Source organism: Rousettus aegyptiacus, unplaced genomic scaffold (genome assembly GCF_014176215.1).
Source record: "Rousettus aegyptiacus isolate mRouAeg1 unplaced genomic scaffold, mRouAeg1.p scaffold_m13_p_11, whole genome shotgun sequence".
Lineage (NCBI taxonomy): Eukaryota > Metazoa > Chordata > Mammalia > Chiroptera > Pteropodidae > Rousettus > Rousettus aegyptiacus.
The window spans coordinates 77,929,020-77,948,433 of NW_023416286.1; the positions used below are offsets into that span (position 1 = coordinate 77,929,020).

Here is a 19,414-nt window from a genome sequence, read left to right on the forward strand (position 1 = left end):
CTGCTATACGTGGTATTGCAGACCTCCCCTATTTAATACTTTTCTCTCTTGACTTTGAGCACTATATGATATAGATATATTTTTCTAAGTTTTGGTCTCCCTTATATTTGCATTCTTTATTGCCCTTTGTTAATTGTAGATATTCATTAAGGAAGACACTGTCACTCATTGTTTTCCTATATCCATATTTTTTCAGCCTTTTCATCCTTTCCAGGATGACCAATGTTAAGCAAATGAATAAGGAATGTTGAGGACTCAGAGACCCTGAACTAAAGGGGCAATGGAGACAACCTATTACATAATCAAGAAAGATCGGAACTATGGCAAAGAGGCCATAGTCATATTCATAGAGACAATGAATACAGCCCCATTATGCACAGACTAGGGAAGAAATATTATCATTGCTTCCGCTTTCTGACTTTCTGCTTATAAATCCCATTAGCTGCACCCAGCCAAGAGGAAGTCAGAAAGGGAGCTAGATAGTGCGATTCCAGAAGACTCAATCTCACGAGGAACTGAACAGGACAGGGAATAGTGAAAAATGAACCATGGGGAAGCAAATAAAAAATAACAACACTACTTAAGAAGAAAGGTTGGAAGCAGATATACTTGTTAGAAAGTATCATAATAGTCTATATGATGATGATGCCAGCTTATCACAAGGTTGTAGAAGTAAATATATTCAGACCATATTTTAAAGGCCAAATATTGTCCAATTGACTTGATGTGTTAAGTGAAAGGAAAAAAAAGGAGGCTTCAATAAGGGCATTAGGGTAATATGCATATATGACTTCATGTATTAGGATGGACTTTTGGATGAATGAATAAATAAATAGAGATTTAAATAGAGAGAGATTGAGATAAGAGAGAAGAAGAGAAAGATTTTATTAAGAAATGAATCTTAATAAGTAAGCAAGGTTATTTTGATAAACATCATTACTTTGAATTCTACTTGATTTCCTTTCATTCCTCTAGATCTAGGATCTTTTTAAAATGTCTTTTATTTTTCTCCATGCCCGGCAAACAAGTATTTATCCTTATTGATTCAATTTAAGGAAGATCCCTTGCATTTCTTTACCATATGGCTAAGCATATTTTCCTAATTTCTAGAACAATTTTCTCTTATCTTTATTAGTAGTCATCTTTATTAATTGAACATTTAGTTACAGTTTGATAGCTACATCCCTTTTCCTTAGTAAATTATAACACCTTTCAGTTCGGGATTCTATTTGTTTATTTTCCTAAAATAGTGCCTCTAAAGTAGTATAAACATGATAAATGTCTGTTGTATCAGTTAATTAAATGTACTTTCCTGATGTTAGAAATATTAATTTTAACTCATATTTCTACAGAGAAAGAAATCATTTAATTTTTATAACTGATGTCATCTTATTTTAAAGCTTCTATTTCCACTGATGGCAGAATAATTTATACTTAATTATTAGAAACAATAGGAAATTAGAAAATAATTATATAGTTCATAACTATGACTATTCAGGAAACTGAGAGATCAAAGTTTTTATTAAGGCTGATTAATTCCTCTGAAGGGGTCTTTATTCTATCTTCCTTCTCCCTAAGATGTTATCTGTTGAAAGAGGATGCTTATATGTCTTTATAATGGTGGAGAAGCTTCTCTTTCATACATGTCCCCTGGGGCCTCATGGACTCTCAATTTTCAAATATATAGTACAGTATTATTACCTATAGTCACCATGCTGGACCTTACACCCTCAGGACTTATTTATTTTATAACTGGAAATTTGTACCGTTTGACCACCTTCACCAGTTTTGGCCACCCATTCTCACCCCTTGCCTCTGGCAACCAGAAATCTGTTCTTTGTATCTATGAGTTCAGGGTTTTCTAGATTCCATATATAAGCGAGATCATGTGGTATTTGTCTTTCTCTGTCTTTCTTACTTATTTAAATCACTTAGCATAATGTCCTCAAGGTCCAGTCATATTATTGCAAATGACAGAGTTTCCTTCTTTTATTAAGGCTGAATAACATTTCATTGTGTGTTTGTGTGTGTGTGTGTGTGTGTATGTGTGTATGTCACTTTTTCTTTATTCATGAATCGATGGACACTTAGGTTGCTTCCATGTCTTGGTTACTGTAAATAATGCTGCAAAAAATGGGATGCAGATACCTTTTTGAGTTAGTGTTTTTATTTCCTTTGGATAAATACCCAGAAGTAGAATTGCTGGATCTGGCAGATACCACATTAACAATGATAAATAATAAATATCTATCTATAAATAAATATCTATCTATATCTATCTATATCTATATCTATCTATCGATCTATCTAGATCGATAGATAGATATAAATACACACACATATATATAAAATATATACACATATAATATATATACATTACACACACATACACATACACACACACACACACACACACACGCACACATTAGAATGACTAATGTAGCTCTTTGCAATGACTCTCAACTGTTGTGCAAGTCCAGGAGGGTTTTATGTAAAGAATGAAAGAATAATGAATTGTTTAATGATTCTTGATTTGAAAAGGTCAACCCATTGAAAACTAGGCGGTTGAATAATAATATATTAGGTTTCTCAGCAGAGCTTAATATATTCTAGTTAACTATAAGTACTAGACAATAATAATTACAAGTTTTACTATAATATAAATAGTATTATAAATTATTTCAGTTAGAAACTGATACATTGCTTTTTGCATATCCCAAGTGTCTGGCCATATGGTTTGACACATTACAATTATTTCAATGTCCTTAGTATTAAGATTAATAAGCTTATATTTTCTTTCATCCCTGAAGTTTGTTCAGTTAAGATGTTTGAACAACTGATTTCATACCCAAACTTTAGAAACTCTACAGACAGAGCGTATGCCCAGTGGAATTAGCTTCACTTGGGAGAATTATTTTAATCCCTTATTGACTTGCAAGATGCATCCACCTTGATGTTTTCACAGGAACTTATTCCATTGATGATGATCAAAAGAGGTATGTTAGGCTTTGATCAGAGTAAATCTAAAGAAAGCTGGAAATCTGCAAATATGCAATGATTAAAATTCTTTCTCCATCTTCTCTCAGTGAAATGAGAGAAGTGAAATACTGACTGATATCTTATAATTAGTGTGAGAGAAATTAAAGGTTTTTATTTAAAGATCATTGAAATTGGGCTAAAACAAAACAAAAATTTATTACCCAATTTACATTATTAATGAAATCAGGGAATCTAGTTTTCTAAATAGTAATGAATGCAGTCTCTTCAATTGCTTTTCTGAAGATTTGTGTGTGTCAGAGAATTTCCAGGAGCATCATTTGCTTCTTACCATCAGAATTAATATCTCTGAGATAAAATATGGAAGAAACAGAGAAAAAATTCCCAACCTTTCTTGTAGCACAAGATGCTCTTTACAGGCTTAAGGTAGTTACTACTTCTGGATATGGTGCATAGGCCACTTGCAGATATGACCCTCTCAAGGAATGTACACTTGAGAATAATGCATGTGCTTAGCCCACTGCACTCAGCTATAAAATATTAGCAAAACTATCCAACTAATAATAATTAAATGTTTTTACAATTAAATTTTTGTTTTCTTTAGGATATTGATATTTTGAGTTTTGGTAGCTAGAAGACATATGAATTCAGCAAAAAAAAAAAAAAAAAAAAAAAAAAAAAAAAAAAAAAAAAAAGGTGATCCAGAAAGTTAGTAAGTATAAATTATAACTTAGGAAATTGTCCGAGCCAGGAAAGATCTATAATAAATATTAGGTAGTTAGGAACATGCTAAATATCTTTGGAAAGGAAGGGAAAGTTTTGAAACAGTAAGCAGCAAGGCAAATTCAAATATCTATTAATATTTTTATTCTAAGAAAAGATAAATTTGTTACTGTGTCAACAATTATTTATCAAACACTATGATCATGTTCTCAGATATAATATCTTTGAAGATAAATACTGGGCGTTCAGTATCTCTCTGTCATGCAGACTATAACACAAACATAGTCCAATGCATATTTAAAAACTTAAAAGTTGTTATTACATGAAACTCAAAGGCTAAGAATGCTTTCAATTAATTTAGTGCTACAGATTAAGTAAATCTCTTTCATAAGTCTCATAATGTCCTCAAATAGTGCGAATATGCCATTTGTATTCTTCTCAATTTGAATCTCTATCTGATTCCTCATTGAGATGGCAAAGATGGCCCACCAATCACTATGATCTGTGTTTCTCAAACCAGAAGTGTTTTGGAGAACAAGCTAAAGGAAGTATAAACACAAATAACGGTCTGTCTGATGAATATGCACGCATTTGAAGATGTTCTTTTCCAATTATTCTCTTGCAAAATAAGATTACAAATAACAGAATTTTATAAAGATATACTTCTCCAGATTTTACCTTTATTATTGTTATTACTAAAATTCAAATAAATATAGTCAATATTTAGAAATGAGACAGCTATATATAAACCATAAAACCAAGATAAAAGTAGTCTACTAGTGCCTACTAACTGTAAGCAATACAGTACTATATCATCAGTTAAGGAAATCACATATCAAGTCCAAGTTAATGGTTCAGATATTTCAGGAAAAAAGATAAATTTGGAAATATTTATTTTTTCATACTCTGTATTTTCCAAAACAGTTTGAATCAGGTTAAACAGAAGTAGCTTAGAATAGAAGTACAGGTAAAGAAATATCCTAAAGCATCAATAAAAAATAGAAAACATAAGTCAAGTACAGGAAGAACAATGGTAATGGGAAAGAATAAGTTCAGACTTAAATGTGTGAGCTTGAATTGTCAGTGGAACATCTAAGTTTAACTTGTCTTGGTTAAAAGTCAAATAATCTTATCATAATATTCAAGATCCCAAATCATCGGTGTAATGGAATTTTGCTATTGATGATGACTAGAAATAAGGATGTTATCAGCCGGATATGGGATAAATCATTTAGAAACATAGATATTATATTGGTTGTTAAATAAAAATAGTTCTGAAAGACTATAAATATTTATGAAGATGATTAATTTATGACAGTAATTTGAGATGTGATATTGACTATATTTCTGTCTATACATTGTATTTTTTCAGACCTCGATACTGAATACATTATTTAAAATAAATTAATAGAGACTACAATCATAATAAATGATCAACCACTTAATTATGGAGCAATTCCTAGGATCCTATAACCCTGTTAGTTGTGCCCAATAAAAGTTGCTAGACTTTCTCCCCTAATTTCTGTAAGTTTATGACTTAGCGTGATTAATAAACCCTTAAGTGACTACACAGATGGCAATTGATTAAAGTCCGATATAACTGATAAAAAACAAATTTTGTCGACTATGGTCTGAAAAATTAGATAAGTCCTCAGGGAAATAAAAGAACTTAAACTGGACTCTGAAAATTGGGCACATTTTAATGGAAGCCCCAGGGGAAAAAGCATTTACAGATACTACTTTTTAAAAAATGCATGATTTATTCAGATGAGAGGGAAGAGATCAGAAGAGCTAAACTCTGAAATGCAGAATAATGTGCCCTAGCATGTTGTTCAAAGTGACTGAATAGCTAACATGAAGTTGTGTTACAGAATTTTTGGCATGCTGATCTAAAGATGTAGAACAACATTTTGCAAACAGTAAGAATCTAGTGCATGGTTTTGAGTATAGCCTAGATAAATTAACAAAGGTGTCCTGTAGGATGAGAAGGAGGGTGGGTTTATGTAAAATAGATTAGTGATGAGTGAGACTACAGGTATACAGGACCCACGACAGCACCTGGCACAAAATTGGTGCTGACTAAATATTTGGTGAATGAATGAATGAATGAATGAATGAATGCAAGGACCAGAACCTACCTGGGATACTTAGAAAAATTTTCAGGGTGAAGGTGATGTTCAGGCAAGGCATAGGATCATTTATTTCAGTTTTAGAAATTCTGAGTTTTCAAACTACCTATAAAACTGGAAACCCATGTTAAATAAATAAAAGCTAATCATAAATTATAGCAGCATAAAATCCATTTCACTTTTCACTAATAAGAACCATCTTTTGAGGTAATTTTATGAGCTCTACTTGCTTTATGTCACTCTTCTCTATTTGTACTGTCAACTTAGCCAATTACTTTTCATCTTAAAGCAATCAAATATTTCTGTATTCAGAATAAAATTAATGAACCTGCTCCTTATTTAATAGACGGTTTCTTCTTGTTTTTTCTTTTCCAAATACTTGAGCAGGAATCATTCAGCTGTATTTGATGTAAGGTTTTGCTTGTCAGTAATTTATGTTTTGCTTTTGAAATGACAGCACTTAAAGACAACATAGAAAGTTTTATTATATCTACTATTCTCATTTATTTAAAAATAGAAGTAATGTCCTCAAAAAATTTAGCCAGAAGAGTGGTTATAGTAAAAAGGACTAAAAGATATTTCAGCCTCTTAAAATTTCATGATTCTATCCTTTGCCAAGATTCTTTTTAACTGATCTTAATGGCCTGTAAGTGTAGTATGAGGCTCTATCTACTTGTATTGATGAGTTTCTTTCAGGCTGCAGACTTATTTTCTGGCTACAGTTGAGTTATTTTCTCCAGGCCCAGCAGATACTCAAATAATAACTGAAGAAACGCTGTGAGCATTGGTGAACCAACTAATTCACATTGCCAAGTTTCCAGCTTACTTTCTCATCTTCCTGTCTTTGAAAATCTATATGAAAGGGAGGAGATATATAGAAAACCTCTCTAGGCATGAGACAGTTTATGTTTCCTTAGCAAAGTAGGACAGCCTAACCTATGAGTTCACCATTTATTGTATTGCTAGTAAGTTTTACGATAACAAAAACTCCTTTCGCCAGCACCTTACACTAATTGTTAAACAGGCTTAATGGTTTATTCAGCATTGAGTGTTAGACAATGGACCACTTAATAAAAATACCTGAAAATATTTTATTTGTATCAGACTTATTTATAAGATGAAATAAAAATCATTTTTTTGTCTGTAGCTTACAGAATATGATATTTTATAATTTATCTTACTCATTTTATAAAGCAGAAAACTTGAACTATGTATGAAACTGGCACTTGTCCCCTAAGGACTGTCGCTTCTCATGGGACTCAATTTTATTTTATAGATTCAAATTCTGTGAGTTGATTTTTTTTTAGCACAACACCCAGTAGAAAAATAAAACTAAGATATTATGCCACGCTATAAAATATATGAAATTTTGTGACATTCTTATAAATGTGAGAATATTTTCATAATCTTGATAGCCCAAGGATATAGTATTAGAAGAGGTAATACTTTATTTGGTCCACAGTTAGTTTAAATTTATCTTTCTTTAAGTGTTAATTCAATATTGCATTGCATTTTTCCTGTGAATTTCCTGACCAGATAATACATATAGATGTGTGTTCTATGCTCTGTACCAATTCTGTTAGTTACTTTGCCTTTCAAATCATGTCTTTACTCATGCAGTGTTACTCTTTGTTAAGAAGTAACTTACAATATAGATATTTCTTATTCATAGGTATGCTGCTGCAATATTTGCTTGCTAGTATTGCTTTATGATATTTTAAGGTTATAATGCAAATTTTTATAATGTAAATATTTTCTGACTTTTAATACAAAACTAAAGTTGTGTGACCATTATGTATTGAGTAAATTGTGCAGCAGAAAGAAATCCATGACTTTGATTTTGTTTGTTTATGATAAGAAAAGGAGACTTTCACAATGTTAAGGGAGTGTCTGTACATGCAAGTAAGTACAGAGAATCATGACAAGGATTCTAGCCAAGAGAGTATCTTTGACACATTATGGTAAATTATACAGAAAGGAGACGATTTTTTGAATGATATGGAAATTTCTTTACCGGGGTTTGGAAAAACACTGCAAAATCCAGCTACTTGAATAATGCATTCCATTTTTGTGAAGCCATACTTTCAGAGTCATGATTTGCAATTTATTGCAAGCGTTTGAAATAAATTCATACAAATACTTGGAAACAAGTTTGAGGAGTGTCTAAGTATGAACACACAAGATTGAAACACTCATCAATATTTTGCTAAATGTGGCTAATTTTAAAAATGTAGTTCAATTCCTCAAAAGATCAACAAGCAAATTCTTTGTATTTTAATAACAAACGTTAAGTTATTTCTAAGAATTATTGTTTCAATAATTGCATTTCTTTTTATTTTTTTCTAATTAAAGCAGTTAGTGATAAAACCGATGGAACTTTAAGAACAATACATAAAAAAGAAATGTTTTAATGCACACAATTGCAAAGAATATATTTATTCTAGTCAACTTCTGGCATTCCTGGCAACTGGAATGCTGTAACAAAGTTACTATTGAGAGTTCTAGCTATTAATGGATAAATTAACTTGATTTTCATATTAGTCAATGCTGGATAGCATACCCGGGAGTTATATAAGTTTCTTGATTATGTTCTATTTTGCAGCTACAGGTTTAAGCTATAACTCACTGGTCATTATTTAGTTACAAAGAAAACCTACCAAGATAACAAGGAACTAGGGCATATTTGCAAAGTGACTGCCTAGCTAACATGGAACCAAGCATTAACCTCATAACTTATGTAATGTTAATTTTTAATATATCCTACACTACCCTTCATATTGAGTCTCCAGATATTTTTATTTCTGATATATCTTCTAGATGACAAAATATTCTGAACATTATTGGTTTGTAGATGGTAGAAACTTTTCTTGAGATTTAATACAGCATTAATTTATAAGTACGTAGACAATTATTAAAACTGTAAGAACATACTAACAGTGAAGATATTGAGAAACTTCCGAGGGCATTTTTTTTTGTAAACCACATAATGCTATAATTATCCTTGATTGGGAAGGGTATTGATATGTACAATATTAATATATTGTACATATATTTGTACACAAACATGAGTATTTTTCTATGTTGCATACAATTGTTAAAACATATTGATATGTTTTCTAAGGTGACAAAAAAAAGCCATCACAATAATTTGGGTTTTATTAAAAATTGAAGAATTTAAGAAACACAATTCTCCTTTTCTAGATAAGGGCAATATTTGTGTTAACCTTGAATCATTGCAAGAAATCTAAAGATAGTACAGGTTTTGAAGGCAGCTTAACCATTTTACTATTCTGAATTTGAGTCTGACTTTGGGATAAAATAATAATCCTAAAAAGTGTTATCAGAGGAGATGAAATACAGACCCAAGGCATAGTATCCATAAGCAAGAAATAATTACAAGTAAAAATTTGTAAAACACAGAATAATAAGTAACAATGCTTATGAAGAATCCAATTTCTTTCAAATGAAGAACTTAGTCAAATGATTAGGAATATGACAAAGAAATTTTACACATTGTTTTGTTAATGAAATGGAATATATTATTTAAGTATAGAATACCTTGGTCATTTTATAGAAAATCAAATCTTAATTTTATTTTGTATATTTCCCATGGAATACTTTGAATAAAATAATGTATCATATTTTTTATATTATGCATACATCTATGAACATTGAGCAATTAATTTCCTTTAAAATATTACCTGAAATTATTACAAACCTAAGCACTTAGAGTTGACTGGCTTCTGACACTTTGTTTTTACAGAATTTCTTAAATTTTCTTTTATAATTACCTATTATTCATAAAAATGTTGAACTAACCGTTATATATCTTTGCATATATGTGTTTAGCATACATATTTAGCTATTCAAATAGATGATAAAATTAATGTTTTTAGCTTTAGTTTTATCATCAATGTCTATATCATATTATTAAAGTTTTTAAACTGTAATATTTCCCTTTAGAAATAATGAACGATGTTTTATCTATATGTATATTTTGATTTCTCTGTAGTCTTTTGTATTAATAACATAATTTAACCTGAATGACCTTTATTTTCAACCACAAAGAAAACTAGGTCCTGTCTACCTCATTTTTCCCAAGAACACACATTTTATTTAATTTCAATAGGTTTTATCATATAAACTAGCATGTAAAACATGTTGCATGTTATGTTCATCTATGTCTATCATGTATATGTGAAACTAGAAACATTTAGAAATATTTTCATGACCAATGTTAGTCACTTTTTCTTACTTAGAAATCAAAAAGTTATTTAAGAATTACCATTAATTAATTTAATATTTGTCTATTCCTTTAAAGTTGTCCAAAGAAATAAAAATTACAATGTAACCTAACACAATAAGTTTTCTTCACATGTAGCACTGCAAGAATTCATAAGATTAAATCTTTATAAAAGATATAATTTGTTTAAATTTTATTTAAGTAATCTTATATTTTGGTATTCCTAAATTATAAAACTAATTATTGCTTTCTGGACCCACACCACTAGTGTACAAAAGTTGAAAATATGAGAAACGAAAATTGTCTTATATTTATTAAAATATTGTGCCAAAGTTATTTGTGTATGATGATAAAATTGAGAAGGCATAGAGTTCATTTTAAGCAAAAACTAATCACCCTTAAGTGGTCAAAAGAATCATCTAAATATCAGGAATAGTATATGAACTCCTTTTAATGTAAATGACCCTCTGTACTCATATGTCAAGATTTAAAGATATTTACAACTATGTCATAAATCTACTTATTTAAAACCTAAGCCATTACCCAAACTCCCAGTTAAACATTTTGATTTTGAGTTATAGTTTTCTAAGGAAAAACAGAAAAGAAGCACATATCTTTGGAAGTTTTCCTTTAGGTTTTCTTCTTTTATCTGGAATTTGTAAATTTTTATCTGAATAAGATGTTCCTAGAGTGTATACCTAACAACAGTTTTTTATAATCGAGTAATCCTAAATTTTCCTATACAAGGTGAAAAAGGCTGAGCAAAACAAAGAAGAGAAGAATTGATGAGAGGTAATTCCAGTCATGTATAAAGTTATCACTGTAAAGGCTAATTATTTTTTTAAGGGAAGGGAAAGGCTTAGATTTAGGAAAAATGTATTTTGATATGCAAATGACCAAGAGTCATATTAAAATACCTCTCTCTGTCTCCGTCTCTGTCTCTCAGGTTTTCAGGTTTGTTTGTCTAAGTTTATAAAGACTACTGGGATATTTTTAGAAATAGATATTCTTTTTTGGTGGTTAAAAATAAAAATTACTGAAAGTATAAAACAGTAATCCTTTTTTTAAAAGCAATCCCACTAGTGGTTCCTTATCCTATTCTATACCCTTTTTTTTCTATTTATTTTTTTCTTATTTAGTGTTCAGAATAAACCTGGGTAAAAAGGCAACTAAGGCTTAGTATACAAGAAGGGAAACTTATCTTGGAACTTAATTAACATCTTCTCTTTCATATTCCAAAGCATCTGGTAATTGTAATACACTCCTATTCAACCTCAGAGTTATTCTGTTATCTTTCCCACATCTTATATATAATCTTATATGTTTTTATATTCTTTCTGGCATCTCTAACAGTAATTTATGTATTACAATGGCTAAATAAGCTTAATTAAAATTAGAATTAGAGAGTTAAAATTAATTAATTAATTATATATTGCCATTATATATTAATTTACTCATTTAATAAACATTAGTGTATAGATGTGGTACAGTTTCTTACCAATGTAGGAAAAAAAAAGTCAGTGAGTCAATGTTATATTTTCTTTATTAATTTACTTATTAATTTTCTAAATCTATGTAAGAGATTTAACTGTCACTGAAAATGAAACATTGGTTGATTAAGAAAGAGAATGTGATATAAAAGATTGAGGAAAATGAGAATATAAAGAGCAACAGAGGAAGAAGAAAATGAGACATACTTAAGTTATGTTCAAAGAAATGTACACAGAAAATTTTGTGGGGATGAAAACCTGGTGTGGCAGAGACATAACATAGCTTAAAAGTGCCTCTTGCACTCCATTGTTCTCTCAGGTTTTGGGATTTGGGTATAAAATTTCTTAGTTTCACTACTGGAAACTATTACTTTGCCTTGTTTTCATTTTTACTGAGATATTTTTCTAATTTGATTAAACTATTAAAAGCACTTAAACTATACCTAGAGCATCTTAAAGTATATAAATATTTATGATGAGCTAATTCATTGAAGGTTACTTTTGAATTTTCCTCACCAGACATGTTTCTGGCCAACATAGGCAACTATATTTGATTTATAAACATGTTTCATAAAATGAAAGAAAATGGAAAAAAGAGATCTCTTGAAGTTCCTTTATATTCTGTATAGTAAAATGATATAAACAATATTGAATTGAAAACAACATCCATTCTGTTTCTCTTAAAAGGCATGCATTTTACTTATGTTTACTAGTCATTGTAATTAATTCTTACTACATCCTGCATGCCTCTCAACATAGGGATAATATCATAAACACTAAGCTTCTAATTTTAACTACTGACATGCTTATTCCTATGAAAGCATTATTAATAGTGATTGTGTATTATTTACAGATATTGGCTGACCTAGAAAACCATGCATTATTTAAGAATGATCTGGAATGTCAAAAGCTGATTTTGGAAGCAATGAAATATCATCTGTTACCAGAAAGAAGAACTTTAATGCAAAGTCCAAGAACTAAACCTAGAAAATCTACAGTTGGAACTCTGTATGCTGTAGGAGGAATGGATAACAACAAAGGTATATGATTCTAGATCTATATATAACGTATACCCTATATCATACCATGACACAATTTTACCATTGGAATCTGTATAATACCAACAAACTTCACATAAACTTAGTTTTATCCATTAAGATTTTAAGATTAAAGAAACAACAAAAAACACACCTCGGTATGCAGTTGCTACCTCTGTTTCTTATTCATCTTTAAGTCCTTTATCTTTTGTGCATTATGTATAAAATTTTATATGAAATGAAAAAGGGATTTAAAGCACTGTCTTAGACAACACAGGCCAAGTAATTCGTTGGATATACTGAGAACTATATTCTCATTCTAAGTAAAGGAAGTGTAATGAGCCAGATATTTTCTTGATGAGTGTAGTATTAAAAGAGAATTTCTGCTTTTGAGAAGTTAAGAATCTCATACAAAAGCTAGACAAATAGGCAATTATAAATAAGTGTAAAAATCAGGATATTTAGAATTTACAAATTTAATTGTTTTATATAATTTTCCCTTCAAAAGAAAGTGAATGTTTTGTTAAAAAATTGAACACCTACATGTGAAGGTTTTGTTCTTACTATTTTTAGTGGAAAAACCCCATTAACATTTGTCCTCTTCAGCCTTTATGTGGGTCTTAATTTTCTTGAACAAGTACACAAGACAAATAAGTGTCATATATTTGTGTATAATTAGTAATATAATTGTCTATAATGTATTTAATGCTCATGTGAAAAATGCAGTTGGCAACGACAGAGTGTGATCACATTTTCAACCCCTACTAAGGGAGTTTGTTATGAAAGAATCAGAAAGCAACAAAACTTACTTTATCCTCTGTGAGATAAAATTCCAAACAGCAGCTAATAATTTATGTAATTAGAAAGCAATTTATATAATCAATAGAAAAGGACACATTCCCATTTCAGTCTTGACGGACTTACCTTGTGGCTCTTAGATGCCTTTCACTAGTTTAATGTTTTGAAAAGTCTTCTATTTACTGGGATGTTGATTTCTATTATTCATCACATTGAATGAGCACTAGACTATTAACATATTTTAAAAAGCATAGCTATGAGTTTAAGAGGGGTCAATAATATGTTGCTTTAAGAACTAGAAAAATCTCCCTCGCTCTCTCCCTCCCTTCCTGCCTCCCCTTCTCTTCCATTCCTCTCTCCTTAAAATGTGCTGTTACTTTAAGAGAACATGTCAGAAGTTTCCAAAGAAAAGGATGGTTAATGACCTTCATTTTTAGAGTAGTGAAACAGAATATCGATTATAAATCTAACCAAAAAGTAATTTAAAAATTATACTAAAATGCCGAAGAATTTTTTTTCAAGCTAAGAAAACAAACCTGTTAATCTGTATCCATGTCGTCCCCATAAGAGTGACAAATACCCAATAACATGCATCACCTGACATCATTAGCCATCTCTTGGAGTAGAAGCATACAAAGTTTATTGTAACATTGTAATATCTTCATTTTACTTATAAAAGTGAATACCCTGATTTCCTGTGACTTTCAATAAATTTGTTAATCTAAGTCTTAGGTTTCGTAAATGGGTAATGGTTGTATACATGTTTATCAAATTTTAAGGACAAATGAGTGGAATTTGTTTTTAAAGAACACAGTATGCTATAGAAAAAGTGTCCATAGAAGAGCAAACCATTTGTAAATCTACACATATCGTTTTATAATGAGTGAATGAGTGAATGAATGAATGAATGAAAAAATTAATTGAATCTGGTCATCTTGTGACTAGGACTGAAAAAATAATAAATTAACATTAGTACAAAAGTCGCTATACTATTAAAAAACCAAAGGCATGACTAATTTGACTTTAATTACAATTGTTATAGTATAAAAGAATATGAGAATATGCAGTCTATGGAGTTAAACTGTTTGCCAATATTTTAATTTCTCTAATCTTACAATCTTTTGAGACAGAAGAGATTTTTTTTAATGAAGTTTGTTAGGAATTATGGAACTCTTTTATTTTAGAATTGAATAATACTAACAATTTAGTTATTGTTACACTTTCCAGTAAGGTAGAGGCTTAAAAGAGTGTGATAAAATGGAGGTTTAAATAGATAATCCTGATTAAATCACAAATAAAACAGAAAAAAAATATTTGAAGGAATCTCTAGGAATTCTTAGCATATCCTTAGCCCTATAAGAATTGAATATTACATTTATCCCATAAACTTACATAAAAATCTAACGCTTTATGCCAAATTATAAAAGAACCTATTTTTCTTGGTAAGCAAAAATTTCTAGAAACTCAATGTTTTCAAGTATTTAAAGAGCAACTAGGACATTTTCAAGGTAATCTCTTGAAATTGCACTGTGCTTTTACTGCTTATGGAGTGTTTTCTACACCTTATTAACTTGTGTTATCTCTAAATGGGCACTAAGATTTTATCTTAAAATTGTCTTTTCTTGAAAGGCATTTAGGTAAAGGGAATGAAAATTAAAAGAAAAAAAAGAAAAAATAAATTAGCAAAAACATGAAATTAACTTTGCATGAGTAGTTTGAAGAATAATACAAAACCATATGATATACAATACTCGATGTAGTTTTTTGAAATTATTTGCATGTTTATATTATGCCCTAGAAAGGGCTTATGTAAACATTCCTTGGATTTCTCTTTAGCTCCAAGATAACTGAGATTCAGATGTTATCTCATGGGATTGATAAACTATACATACAACTCTTGCATATTTTCTGTAGATATTATGAAAATTCGGAGCACTCTCCTCCCTCTTTTTCCCTTTCTTCTTATATTTAAATCTTTGTGGAAGATTTGTAAGTAGAAGATTACTGTTACCTAAATAATTTTCACAATAGGATCCTTCAAATAGAAAATATATTAAGAATGTATGATATATGTCCTCAGTAACTGATCATTTAGAAATGATAAAACTGTTTCATCAATGTCATATATTTTAAATACCTACTTCCAATCACTGTCATATACAAAATTTCATTTACTCTGTACAACAAGCTTATGTTGAGAATATATTCTTGATCATTTTGACAGAAGTTAAAAAATGTTTTTAATTTCTAACATTAATAATTAGTTAAGGAAGAGTTTTAATCCAGTTATCTGTATAATTCCAAAATTTATGTTATTTCTTATACCCTTTTGCCCACATTTAACCTATTACTGATGTTATGTGCTGAGTGACTTTTTAAAATGCCAGCACAAAAGCTTGACATACTATAAATTCTTAATATGTGATTTTTAAGATTTTGCTGAACTTTAGAACTAGTTCTTTAATATAGTGGGCGAACAAAAAAATTCTAAGCCTGTTAATAAAACTTATTTTATGATTTAAGGAGAAAGAAGTAATATAAAACATAGGTAATTAAGAAAATTAAATACACTCTATTATATTTACTTTTCCTTCATGCTTGTAAATTAATTTTATGCACACAAAACTATAAATATTTTAACTATTTATCCCTAATTCAAAATTATCTATTTGATCAATTTCTCATGAGTTTTTTTTAATGACATATCATCAAAATGTAATATAATAGACATTACATTAAAATTCAGCCTATATTTTAAAGTTTTATTTCTAGTTAGGTATGAAAAACTATTAGTTTAGCATTTTTAAATGTCCCAGAAATATATATGCTTAAATCTTCAGAAAATTTATGTACACAAATACAAGTTTATAAGATCATATTAAATAGATTACTTTTAAAATAAAGTCTTACTACAAATGTTCTGAAACACTCATTTTTTTTCCATTTAATTTTTATATGCATATTATTTCCTCAAACAACAAATTATGCAAGTGAAAAAAAGCTACTTTTAAATATGAAATATAAAAATCTGACTCTTCTGTGACCAGGTATTTCTAGGCTTAAATACATGACATAATTATTAAATAAAAGTACTATAATTAACACAAGGTCATTATATTTCTTACTATTAAAAAAACTATTAATATTCTCAAATATACCTTACCAGCATTATTTTCATCTAACATGGTTTTAAATTTTAGTCATCATAATTATTCAGCCTTCCGTAGCTAATCAGTTATCAGAGACTGTCTAATTTGCATCAGCATTTCCACTAGTTCAGGTGAAATTTTATCACTTACACCTGCAGGCCTGGGATAATGCATGTGTTTTTCCAATGGACTTACTTTTTCTTACAACTCATAAATAAGCTAGGTAATGATCTCCCTACTTCCAGTCTTTCTGCAATCCCACCCATCCAGCTCACTTCTGCCAAATCAACTTATCACCACCTTGAGAGTGATCATTAAAACAAACATGTAAATAAAATAATAAAGTTAAAACCTTCTTGAGGTTATTGTCCTTCAGCTAGAGCCCCAAATCCTTCACCTGTGCAATTCAACATCTGTCCTTTTCCACCTACCATTCCAAATTTAACTGGCAGTTTTTTTCCCTATTTTCCATCCATCACAGATGTCTGGAAATGATAACTCTAATCTTTATTAAATTGCATGACTCACTTCCTCAGATTTGAAGCCCCGCGTAAGTTGCAGGACTCCCCATGCACATACATTGCCATATGCTTCAACGTCTTCCTCCTTCTGTGCCCCTTTTTTGCTTGTCTAACCCTACTGTAGTATTCTCCCACTCTTGGCTTCTCAGTTATCCTTACCTGTACCACTTCTATATATCGCCTATAATATGTTTGCCATTTTTATTACACTGATCTAGTTATATTGAAAACATGTTTTTAATCACTCTCATTTTCCCAAAGTATTATAAAATTTTTGAATATATAAAGATGTTAAAAGAATCATATGGGGTACATCCATCCATGTACTTGCTAGATTTTATAGTTAATATTATGCTACATTTACTTTATCATATATTTATCCACCTTTCATTCCTCTACTCATATATCAAATTTTGTAATGCATTTAAAAGTTGTAGGTATAGATATTCTTTATCCTAAACACATATTAACTAATTTTAAAATTATTTGGAGCTTTTAAGCAAAATTAACATGGAGTGAAGTGCTTAAATCCTAAGTGTATATATGTAATTCAGTACATATATATGTACTGAATTACATATATATGTAATTAAAATACCTAACAAGATAGAGAACATTACCATATCCCCAGAAAGTTCCCTCATTTCCCTTACTAGTCAGTCCCCAGCTCCCACATCTCCAAAGGCAGCTCCTCTGAAGTTTTCCCAGCTTAAAGTAGCTGGGTCTATTCTTGGACTTCATTTGAATGGACTCACATATTCCATACACTTTTACCTAAGATTTCTGTCAATCAGCATAATATTTTGGTGATTCATCCATGGTATTGTGTATATCAACAGTTTATTCTTTTTTTAATTGCTTAATGGTAATCTGTGTATCCATTTTCCCATTGATGGACACCTCGGATATTACCAGTTTTAGCTGTTGTAAATAAAGCTTTTGTGAACCATTATGTACAAGTATTTTTTTGTGGCTACTACACATTTATGTTTAAAAGGCAAATAAGCAGCAGACACATGACTTGTAAAATTATGATTAAATAAATCACAAAAATGTGTCATTTTTACTCTGGCTAATCATTACTAAATCTATTTACCTTTTTTGCAATTTTTGTTCTAATATTAATAACATTTCACATTCTGGAATAATGACCTAGGATTTGGGGCATCTTTTATGCATATGAAATATTCTTTGATATACCAAATTATAAGATGTATTTTTACTTAATGTAAAACTTTCAAAAAATTTTATGTTAGTTATATTTCATACTCAGGTTATCATGATGCCTGATTTTTATTCTTTTAAGAGCATGCAGCCTTAATGCAGTTCAGAAATATTAAGGTACACTTGTAGATAATGATCTGTACACATAATGATATACCCACTGAGAGATGATTTAATTGCAAGAGAAAATTCATGAATAAATACCAAAGAGGATAAGCACATTTAATTTACTCTATTACACTGGAGGCATATTAATTATACATACTACTCAAGGAATCCAGCCATACCTGCTGAGGGACAGAGAATAATTTTAATGATGAGGGTGATGTCAATCTGAAATCCTCTGGAGTAAGCAAGAGATAGGAGAAGTGAGAATGCTGATGGCTCAGAACATCCCAGGGTCTGTGTCCCATGGGGGATACAGTTGTATTTTCATTTCTTATTTTATTTATAAAAGGAAATTATACAAAAGACAATGAAGTATTTCCTTTTGTGTCAACAAAAATTCCAAACCAAAAATATATTTCAATACTAGATTTAAATTTTTGAAAATATACCTATATATGCATGTGCATTTTTATCTCAGTCCATGTTCATGTGTATTTATTAGACATATAAGGAATTTTTTTTAATTAATTATTTTAGGACTTTGGATTTATATAACAACTTCAAGGCTTAACTCTTCACCAACAACCCAAACATTTTTTGGTGCAATGACATTTACCCATTTTAGTAAAATTGAAACAATTAGAGTTGTATGAGCCTTGCAATCTTTAGCAAGGTAATTAAATATTCCAACTGTTAGTTTTTCTCTTCTGTATCATAAGAATAATATTACATATTTATTTGGGACTCTGTGAGCAACATCAAGACAAGAACAGACATAAAAGCCTAACCGATGCTTATTCAATGAATAATGGTGCAAGTAATATTTTGAAATGTTATATATTATTCATTGCTGATTTTGTTCACACTTAAGCTTCTGTTCATTGAGGCTGAGGCGTTTAAGGTTCACAGAAAAAAATCCAGATAAGAAGAAAGGTCTCAGTGGTAAGCTTTTGACTTGTAGACAAAGTTGCTTTTAAAGGAAGTTTATGAACAAT

General features: G+C 29.9%; 1 protein-coding gene across 2 annotated transcripts in view; it reads left to right on the plus strand.

The window, feature by feature from the left end:
* Positions 1-19,414, plus strand: part of KLHL1 (kelch like family member 1) — a 266,430-nt gene that overhangs the window by 178,132 nt on the left and 68,884 nt on the right. For both annotated transcript variants that reach the window (XM_016122531.2, XM_016122532.2), the window contains exon 6: positions 12,436-12,622. In XM_016122531.2, coding sequence (XP_015978017.1) covers positions 12,436-12,622 — 187 coding nt within the window. The remainder of the gene's footprint in view (positions 1-12,435; positions 12,623-19,414) is intronic.